The 10,507-nt window shown below is 41.5% G+C and overlaps 1 protein-coding gene across 1 annotated transcript; it reads right to left on the bottom strand.

The window, feature by feature from the left end:
- Nucleotides 1-346: 346 nt before the first annotated feature.
- On the bottom strand, nucleotides 347-10,051 carry LOC146177066 (uncharacterized). Its single transcript, XM_084581084.1, has 7 exons — nucleotides 9,999-10,051; nucleotides 7,355-7,571; nucleotides 6,417-6,550; nucleotides 5,276-5,388; nucleotides 4,517-4,694; nucleotides 3,030-3,166; nucleotides 347-832 (listed from the first exon to the last, which is right to left on the bottom strand). Exons 2-7 carry the CDS (start codon nucleotides 7,541-7,543, stop codon nucleotides 405-407), a joined length of 1,179 nt encoding a protein of 392 aa, XP_084437210.1. The 5' UTR covers nucleotides 7,544-7,571; nucleotides 9,999-10,051; the 3' UTR covers nucleotides 347-404.
- Nucleotides 10,052-10,507: the final 456 nt, after the last annotated feature.

The following is a 10,507-nucleotide window of genomic DNA, read 5'->3' as shown; positions in this document are numbered from 1 at the left end:
CGAGCGTTCGCTACGCTCGCCTACCAGCCGAATGTACTCATCATGCAGGCATTGCTCGCCGTGACGAAGTAGCACGTAGGAAAAATGAAACTGAGCGAGCTAAACGAGCGATGAAAACTTCTGAAGAGCGAAAAGAGAGACTTGAAAAGTGACGACGCATGGAGGCGGTGAAGGTGGGAGAACAAAAACAGAGAAACGATTCAGCCTTTTCCATGACTACTACTTCATTTACTTTCTATATCCTAGCTTAGCTGAATTAAGTCACTGCCAATGGTGTTAGTAAAAATAGGCACGGGAAATAAAAAGAATAAAAAGCGTTGTTACGGACCACAATTTGCACGCAACATTTTGAATTTATTTATTGCCGTAGTAGGCAGATGCATGACTGTGTAAGGAGAAATCTTTCACTCCTTCATATTTTGGGGCAAATCCGCGTCATCGGGAAGCAGAGCAGGCCCGTTGGATGGCTTCTGCTTTTTCGAGGGCTCTTTCGATTCCTTGCAGGGGTCATCTGGTTTCCGCTGCCACCATGGCGACCAACTTCGTTCTTTGTTAACGACAACGGTGCCGGTCTTCACGAATTCGCTGATGCGGCCTGTCACATGTGCGGCGCATTCTCTAAGGGGAAAGTGTCCGGCGCCCTCATAATATATCAGCTGTGAGTCGCTGAGCCATTCCTGGTTGTAACGCGCGACGGGCAGTGTGATGAATGCGTCTTGCTGACCCCACAGTATGAGTGTGGTAACATTGATCTTGCGGAAGGGAAGCTTGTTGAACTGATCGCTGTCGTTGTTGAAGGCGCGGTAGTAGTTGATTGTGCCCGTGAGCGCACCTGAAAACAAAGAAGTTCTGGTTTGTTGGGGAAAAAATTATCCAGGCACACGAAGAAATTGGCACACACCGATTCATTCGTTCATTTATGACAATGAAGCTTGATTGGAAAGCACGAAACCATTCAGTAATCATGCCGAATCATAATATAATGCGTCTTTGTAGAAAATATTAATATAGAAAAAATAATTGGCAGAGAATAATATAAAACTAATATTCTAAAACAAATTCATTGCGAAAATTCACTCAACTTTGCAAGGCTCTGCAATATCCATAACCTCCACAAGCCTGTTTCATTCTCCTATCAGTTTGAAGCTCAAAATTTGAAATTTTTGGTGTGAAGACAAAGTTTCAAAATATTTCTTGACCTTTCTTTTGCGGGCCAGAAATTCTTTCTAAGAAGGATAACTGTGGCAGTTAAGAGCAACATGGTCATGATAAGCATAAAGCAAATAGATTTGTATACATTTAGCGAACTGGTGTAAGTGTGGCTAAAGCCACTGTCAGCAGCATGTGACTTGCTGTCTTTATTTTATCCGCAGCAGGACTTCTATCACGGGTTGTTGCTTGACCTCCCTAGGACATCGCGAACCTCCCTTCAAATCTTCATCTGCGACAGCAAAGTCTCCATGTTGTTTTCAAAAGAATTTTTTTAATGCGCATTTCTAAAATGGGTGGCACCAGACAGCCACTCAGCTTTTATGTAAGCATAGTATTGCAAGTTACGTCACCTAATTCAGACATTATTGTGCCGTAATTTGGAGCCGAGGAAATGAAAATCATTTGCTTTCTCTTCTACTTTAGTTCCCATTATGGCTGCTCTCATTCTGAGCAGAAACTGTCATTGTTTATTCCTTGCGAGAAAGTCCACGATTTTGGACAGCGAGCTAATTTCTAAAGTATCATGTCTGTAAAATACGTTCGTGTGGGCTCACTTAACAATTCTATCGCAATGCTGTATAGAAACAGGTAATGCGCTATGTTGCCGTACATCTCAGCGATACTGAAACTGCTAGCGGATATGCTTTTCATTGCGTGCCAGGAGGCAAGCCTGGTAGTCCCAGACACCTCACATGTGTAGGTTATCCAGAATTTTGCTTTTGAACAATGAACTTACGTAAACTTGCTTTTTATAATCGAGCAATATCAATAGCTTCATTTTAAGCGCCTTGCTGTTCCTGTTTATGATTTGCCACAAACTTCGCTGCAGAGGGCTCATTCTAATTCCTTCGTGCTTAAACGCTCATGCAACTGTACACATTCCCTATAGCGCAATAAATGTGGGAATACTGCGAAAAGAAAAAAATATTATGAAACAGAAATAAAATCGCCTAAGTCAAAATTAGCAGCCTGCGGACTGGTATAGACAAAACTCATAAATCCTATGCTGTGCGATTATGTGCGATCTCTGCGTCGGTAATTCACTAGCAATCACGTAGTATTAATCTACTCCGAAATAGCCAATGAAAAGTGTTCGTTCCGAATAATTGGCGTGGGCAAACATTCGAATGTCACTAATCAGTACACAGAAGAGGAAGGAACAAAGCTCTTTTGTGTAGCCTTTAAAGTAGCTCATTTCAGCCCGATTTCCTAAACCACGAAGGAATGACACTCATTTCAGATGCATGGACCATTGTGGAGGTTGTCTGTCTGCGAGAAAACCTTGCATATCACCAAAGTCAAAATTATCAGCAAGCGAACAGGCGCAGTTACAACTCCTAAATGTTATATGGAACATTGTGAACAACTCGCCCAAAAACTGACCTTGAGAAAATCTAAACAGAATGGGACTTTAATCATTGCTGTGCAGACAAACGCGGAATGCCAGAAGTGTAAGGGGTAGTTTCCTTAAGAACATCACAAACTACTTCGCCAAATGAGCAAAGCCTTCGAATTATCAGTGACTGGACAAAAATAATAAGCCTACGGATTACTCAGTTTATTCATCATGAGTCATTCAAGAGCAAACCAAAGCTTCTCAGCAGTGCAATCTGCAATCTTCAGCAAATCATCCTCACAGAGCAAAGAAAAGCCCTAGCTTAAATTAAAAGCATGAACAAAAGATAAGAAGATGAACTGAAAAAGAATGTAAAGACCTATTGGTACTCCTGTTGCCATCGCCTGGTGATAAATACCCGCCTTATATTTTATATCCATCGATTTCATTCATTTTCATTCAGAAACTTTAAGCCTGTTACCTGGCTGCGAGTACATGTACTTGTGGGCGTACTCCTCCCTCTCGGTGAATCCTTTGTGTGCTTTGTTGAAGAATTGGAAGTCCTTCATGATGAGGTATTTTTCGGGTAGTTTCGGAACTCGGAAGGGGAGCATGTACCTGCGCATTTCAAAAGACTTAACGAAACACAGCAGAATCCGACAGAATACACGTTTCGCATCTGTCGAGCCACGCAAATCTGCCTGTACTATAGTCGCAAATAGAACATCTCTCCACCTAACGTAACCATAGGTCAACGTTTGCTAGCCTGCTATTCAGTTTAAGTGAAATAAAATATTTGACGTTTTGACGACGCTGTTTCTTTTTTTCAGTTGCGATTCTTCCTCGTTTGCATTTTCATTAGGTTCACGGCTTACAGAGAAGCTGGGAAGCTGTCCCCGTAATCCCACTTTGCCAGTTTTCCTGGAAACAAGAAAGCCTATCCGGTACCGGGTTGGCTACGTTTCGTAACAATTAATAGATTTTTTGACAGAGAAAATGAAGCCAACCATCAATGAAAACAATTCCAAGGATGCGCTTAGCCTCTCACGAGTAAAGAATGCTTTAAAATTTTTACTAAACTATCACTGACTAGAATCACTGTCCAGTGGCACTAGCCAACTATCAGTAATTAGTATCACCACTACTATTATATATAGGAGTACTGCTGGGGAGTTCGTTCAGGAGAGCGGTGGACCACATTCCGGGCATGGCGCACCTGAATTTGGAGTGCTCCCCTCAGTTGGCCATAGGAAAACTAGGTCGGACACAAATTCTGGTAAAATTGCATGAAGCCTAATTTCTGGTGTCCAGGGGCCCAAGGTTAGAGAGGGGGGGGGGGGGGGTCGCCAACCTAAATGGGGGAGTCAACCCTCAGTTGTCCATAGCCAATTACTATAGGGCAATAAATTTAAGGTAATTAGACCTTAATAGATAACCTCATTATCTACCTATGGCACCTATCCGCACAGACACTTTCTCTACGCACTTCTCCGAACGTTTTCCTGCCCCAGTTTTCATTAATACTGACACGTCGATAATCATTGTCGCACAATTTTGTAGTATAACGCTTGCTCGTCGCGTCGGCCTTGCGTTGTTCAAAGCATGCCTTGCAAATAGCTTCATAGTTGTTTTTCTTCAGCTGACATATATGTATATATAGAGAGAGCTCAGGGGATATGGGAACCTTGCTGTACAGTGACGGGTTGCTTACTGATAATAGCCCCTACATTCAGACTAATCAGGTGGGCATTCATATTATACAGTTTAGTGTGAGACACCGTTTCTTGCGTAATTCAATTATCTCATCATGGTATACCCTTATAAACGTTGCCAGAGACGTCTCGATCCTAGTCAAGCGGCTCGGGAAAATGCACTCATTGCATCAGTAAAAAGCGAGAATGAATAAGTTACCTATTAAACAGATTCGCGTGTCTCGGAGAGCAGGGGAGAAAAATTGGGCAGACTCACCAAGACATCCTCATTTGCGTCGGGCTCTTAAACAGCTGTTTCAAAAATGCCTGGGGATGCATGCCGTTGATAATGACCATCTTGTCAATCATCGTCTCGTGCAACGTGGCGAAGCAGAGGCTGATCATGCCACCCCAGTCATGTCCCACCAAGATAACCTTGCGAATGTGGCCGGGATCTGGAGCGATGAAATGGAGTAATGAAAAAAAGCAGAAATCGCCCGTTTACAGCACATCGGACGTTATGGTCGTAATCATGGATTTGTATCGGTTATAAACGTGTTGGAACGTTGCTAGGACTGGTCAGCCAGGTATGTACAACGAGTTTACGTTTATTAAGGTACCCAAGGCAGCATATTGTACAAGATATATACACCTAACTCTTCAAGCATCATGATGGACGTTTCGTTGAGCGAGTATCCAGCCATGATCGTCATTAATATTTTTATTACAAGGCTCCATTCTAGAGTTGGGAGGTCGTATTGAAAAAATCGAAGACAAATGAGAAATTGGGATCTTTTGGATATAAATTTAAGCTAGTTACAAATGACGTCCCTTGTTGCAGCATTAGTCAGTAAATTGGTCATCCTTGCATATTCCCATTCCTCATTTTTTCCTAATGTATGAGCTGCCAGTGGCTCAGTTGTTAACACCTGGCTCTTTTTTGTTAGGGGATGTGCATTTCTACACTATGTTTTATTGATCTCTATTGATCGGAGAATTTTAGGTTTAGTGGAACGCTCTTATGACTGGGACTTACTCAGAGCGTCAAGTAGTCCTTTCACATCTCCGATGAGCTTCGGCATGAGGTACTCAGCGGTATCATTCGGCCTCGTAGTGTTACCGTAGCCGCGTAAGTCCGGTGCCACAACACTGAAAGTAAAAGAAGATGGAATTGTTAAAATGATCTCAAGTAATGGATATGGTAGGCGTACTTCTGTCCTAATAAAGAAGAAATAAATACATTTATACATAATACATAAATACATAAACGAGTTATAAGAAACGTTTAGACAGATATAGTGAACAATATTTCAATTTCACGAAAATTTTAACTCTCCTAAAAACATGCCCATGCGATGTAATTGAATCTAGCTCAGCTTAAAGCACGATGAAATCGAATCGCAAGCCTATATTTTGGTGTGCATTTATGACCTCAATCCTTTCTTCCTTCTCTGACGCCACGGTGAATATGAACGCTACGAAGGGAGCGATAAGTAATGTTTTACTTTTGTCGGGATCATGCAACCGCAGTCTCCATCTCGTCGCTTTGAAGGGGATTTCAAAATAACTAGTCCTTCTGGTCGATACTTAAAGCATTGAGGCCCTTCAAAAAAAAACAGCTGAATAATCAAAACCTTCTATTTATTCAATCGAAACACCAAAAATACTGCGAGTTCTAGCAAAAACATCCTACGACATAGAGTTTTCTGGGTCGACTCAAATTTTGTTATTTCAGAAGCCTGAACAACTCTTTTCAAAGTTTATTGCGTTATTGCAGCTTAGTATTACTCCAGAAATTTTCTTTTTTTTTTGGGGGGGGGAGGGGGTGTAACTTTCATCCGCCGGGAATAATTGGTGATTTGTTGCCTATGAACACTTTTTCAAGTTGCATGCCAGGCGCTCATTATTCAATAAGATTGCATAATGGTAATAACCTCACTTCCATTTTGTACATTTTTCAACATGTTGAGATTATTCTGAGGGCTTCCAAGCAATTAAATTGTTTTTCAAATTTACTTCACATCATACCCTTCTATTCACCGGTAACAATATTCTCAGGGCTGCGGTGGTTGTAGACAATCAGACTTATACATAGTGAGCTGCAGATTAACATTCCATCGTTATTACATTGTACGAAAACCAGAAACTTGCACGACTCGTACTCAAATGTTACGCACCAGAACTCCTCGCTGAGCTTCGGTATCTGCCTGTTCCAGATGAACCAGAAGTCCAGGAAGCCGTGCAGCAGGAGCAGCATAGGGCGGTTCTGTTCTACGTCACAGCCTCTGGTAACGTAATGAACTGTAATATCCTAAATGAGAAGAAAAACGCAAAATAAAAAAGCTTCTTACTTTTGAAACGAAGCATGCTTATCAAAAGCTGGTTCTGATCCTTCATTTAAGACGTAGTGAAGCGGGCATATCCAACCAGGTTTTGTATGATTGGATGCACGCGGCATGTGTTTCATATCGTGATTTTTTGAATGAAAAAGAAATCTGGTGAGTGAAATGATTGCTGCTTTAAAAATATATCAGCTTCTGAAAACAATCACGCAGCTTTTTTGGTAGGGTCTCTGCAAAATTACGTCGGCAATGTGCGCGAATCCTTTCCACCATTTTTTGATGATTCATTTAGCTCTTGCTTCTTGATTCGCTGAGGTGGCTAAAAAATTATAAACGTTTCATCGATAGGCACCGCTTGTTAAGCAATTGGCTGTAATTGTTGCCTTCAGATATCATTTAGTCTATTTCATACGCCAAACGTTATAAAATGGCACCTGCTGTGGGACGTCAAACGCATTGATAAAAAAAAAAACGCTATTTAGTGCAGCTATATAACTTGCGGGCAAGCAAGCAAGCTTAAAACGCTGTGAAATTTATATTGTAATATTTGAAATGCATCGTTGACACAAAATGACATAATTTTTCTCTATCTTTAAGAGCTTACAAGTTCCTCAAACATGATTGAAGATAACCGCTATATGAAAAACAGTTGTGAAAATTTGTGCCACACTAAAATAAAAGCTATCTTTGTGTCGTTATCAGTAACACATAAATTAGCTTGAGATATTATGGTTGCTGAACTGCAAATGCTCGCAACATTGACAATTACTCACCGAAAGATTCACGAACTTGTGTTCTCCATATTCCCGGCTATCAAATTCTGCCGGATATGTCCTGTTCTTAGGTATGAGGATGGAGTCTCCGTGCAAAAGGACATTTGTTTTCACATATGCTCCCATCCAGATGCCCATGCTAGACGCGATGCCAAAGAACAGTGCTTTGCCAAGGATGGACAGCACCATTTTCGCAGCTGCTGTGTTCCTGCGCCTCCTGGAAAGAGTAAATCTTTTAAATGCCCACCAACATATAATTTATACTGTATAATGGGTACTATTTAATAAAGCAACCTGAATGCGCAAAGTCCATCGGTAGTCCTGATATAGCAAGGCAAGATTATTCATGCGATGAATACTGGCAATAGGCGTTCACGTAGAATTGCATTAAATTTAAACAGGTATCGCTTAATAACGAAACATTGCGCAATTCCATCTGTGCATTTGGAGACGTCTGAAGTGCAGCTTCGGTGGGAGCCGTCACGGAACTTCTTAGAGCGTTGTCATCATGACAGCATTTAGCAGCCACGGCTAACCATCCTTCATATGTTTCCACTCTAGCAAAGGCCAAGCTTCTTAAAGTGCTCAAATTTTTTACTGTTATTTGTCATATATGCCAAACCAAACTTTCGCAAAGAACTCACTTATCATTCACTCGCGTGTCGTAGTTTACCGTGTTTTTTTCTTCCTTGAGGAAAAGCATCCTACAGAGACTAGCCTTGGTGATCTCCCGTAACAACATGTATATCTTAACTACTACCTTGGACTTTATATATTTCACACACCTTTGAATACACTCGTGTTTAGGGGCCAGCTACTAAACACGGTGGCCTTCATGAACATGCTTTAAGGTGAAGTTGCATGCTATTGTTTGAAAGAAAAATGTGGCTATTTCTGTCAATGCTCAATCATTTTCAGCACAATACATTCCATTTCACTCACCCTTTTACTTGGTAATGGCCCCTGCACGTTTATGTGAGATTCAGATTCGAGAAACGTCATTTTATATATTTACTTTTGTTTTGTTCGGGCAATAGTTCAGGACATATGAGTGCGTGGCCTTTTGTTATAGCCCCATTTCATCATTTGTTCGATCATAAGGAGCGATACTTCAACGATGGTCTTGCGTAGATAAACTGCTATATGCCGTGGTGAAGATTTGCAGCAAAACCTGCCAGATTTCTGAATTATCAAGGTTTTCGTGTTCAGTAAATGTACGGCGCGCTGACAACCTCGGTGTTTGCTTTCCACGTAACCCTCTAACAGGCATGCAAGCACTAGTGACGAGCGATGCTTTATGTTTTGATTAATTTTTTCAAGTTATGTCATATCAAACCAGTGAATGAAAACTCTTTCCTACTGTATAAACTGAACTCAAGCGGTTGCATCAGACTTCACCTTACACAGCTTTCCTCGTTCTGATAGAGGAAAAGTGGCAGTTTTGACGGGAGGGTGACGACATAGGACCGCTTGCTAATAGTCGAGTGCGATGACGTCACAAGTTTACGCGAGCACGGAGCGCAAGTATAAAAGCTACAATTTGTGCGGAGCGCACAAACGGCAAAGAGCAACGAAAGCAACTTGGAAGTGTCCCCTTTGACAGTGGTGACCGCGGCAAACCTGGGTCAGTGCGTACTTCCTCTTCATTGATTTTGGACGTGCGCCTGGCAGTTAATGTTGCATGTATACACGACCCACCATTACATGCGTCTATGCAGTCATGGGAAGTGAAGACTAATTTATGAGTGCATTTGTATTAACAGCGGCTACAATAAAGTGACTAGCAAAGCCAGAAAAGAGATATACGACAATGGACTGAACGAAGCGCATGATTATGGTCGCAGATAAAGATACGTACTAGGGACAACATGGTTGATGTGGTGAAAGAGCTGAATGAAGTCAAAATGCAGTCCCAAACCGCTCGTTCGATGAATTAACCGTCCGCAATATTTCTAAAGAAATAGTCTTCCTCATTATAACACCTCCTGAACTTGAACAGTTACACCATGAAAATCAATATGACGTTGATATGTGCATTCAGTGTTTAATATATAAGGCATAGCATGGTAGTGCGGAAGTACCCTCTGACCAACGAAAGTTTCGCAGAAATAGTGGACATAGGTGGATCTTATTTTGAATTTAGGCTTATGGTCATGCGTTCATTAAATGGCAATCATTTGTAATATATCTTGCACGACTTGGTATTCTCGCGTTTTTGTAATCTCGTACTCTTGTGGAGCCGTCAATGCTTGCATTGTATTTACGTCAAACTGGCTTGCGAGTGTTCAGTGAGTTCGGCTACGTTCAGTTCCTTCTGTATGCGCCTTTTAATGCCTGCATGCCTCGCTTGGAACTACGCCGTTCTTCGTCTCTGTATTTAATACATCACTCGCTCATGTTCCCTTCCTTCGTCATAAAGATCTTCTAATATTCCTCACCAAAAATTTTCTTCCTTCTAGAAAGCTTCTACAGAAGTGATGGCAATCTCATTTATTTGGCTCCGGTCATATTGTTCGAGAACACAGCAGAAAATATTGCAACGTGTTTTACCTTGGATGCTTTCTAAGGGCTGAGTGAAGCCTTTCAAATCTGCGTATACGTTATGAGAATAGACATGCCAAAGAATATTGCAGGCATTACTTACCTGAAAAGACTATTCTCGACCTGCCTGACTGAAGAGTGGTTTCGATCAGAGCAGCAGTCTACGATCAAAAACAAATAAGTCACTGACAGAAGGACCGAACGTGCCCACTATTTATACGCAACGCATGGAGTCTGATAAAGGTTGACATAAAACGAAAAGCAGAGAAAAAAAAGGATTACTACCCTATGTGAAAACGTAATGCCAGATATTACTAATTCATCTGCAAGGTTACAATCATATCGATGTGGTATCCATCCAGGCTATTTAGAAGCACCGCAGGGTAGATTGCAAACGTAGTCGTTGGTTCTGAGGGTCACCGGAAGCCTTATCGTCATGTTATGGTAGGAGGCTCTTGAGAGCATATAATAACATCTCTTAACCTAATTCCTTGAACGTTTCTCGTGCCACGCGAAACCTTCAATAGCTGCCTACCCTTTCGACATTATTCCCCATAGGTCGGTAGCCAATAAAGAAGCCATGAGATAATTTGATATCTCCTGACAATGCTT

This window comes from Amblyomma maculatum, chromosome 10 (assembly GCF_055883805.1).
Source record: "Amblyomma maculatum isolate TAMU_Amacu chromosome 10, ASM5588380v1, whole genome shotgun sequence".
Classification (NCBI taxonomy): domain Eukaryota; kingdom Metazoa; phylum Arthropoda; class Arachnida; order Ixodida; family Ixodidae; genus Amblyomma; species Amblyomma maculatum.
This window is presented reverse-complemented; position numbering and strand designations above follow the sequence as displayed.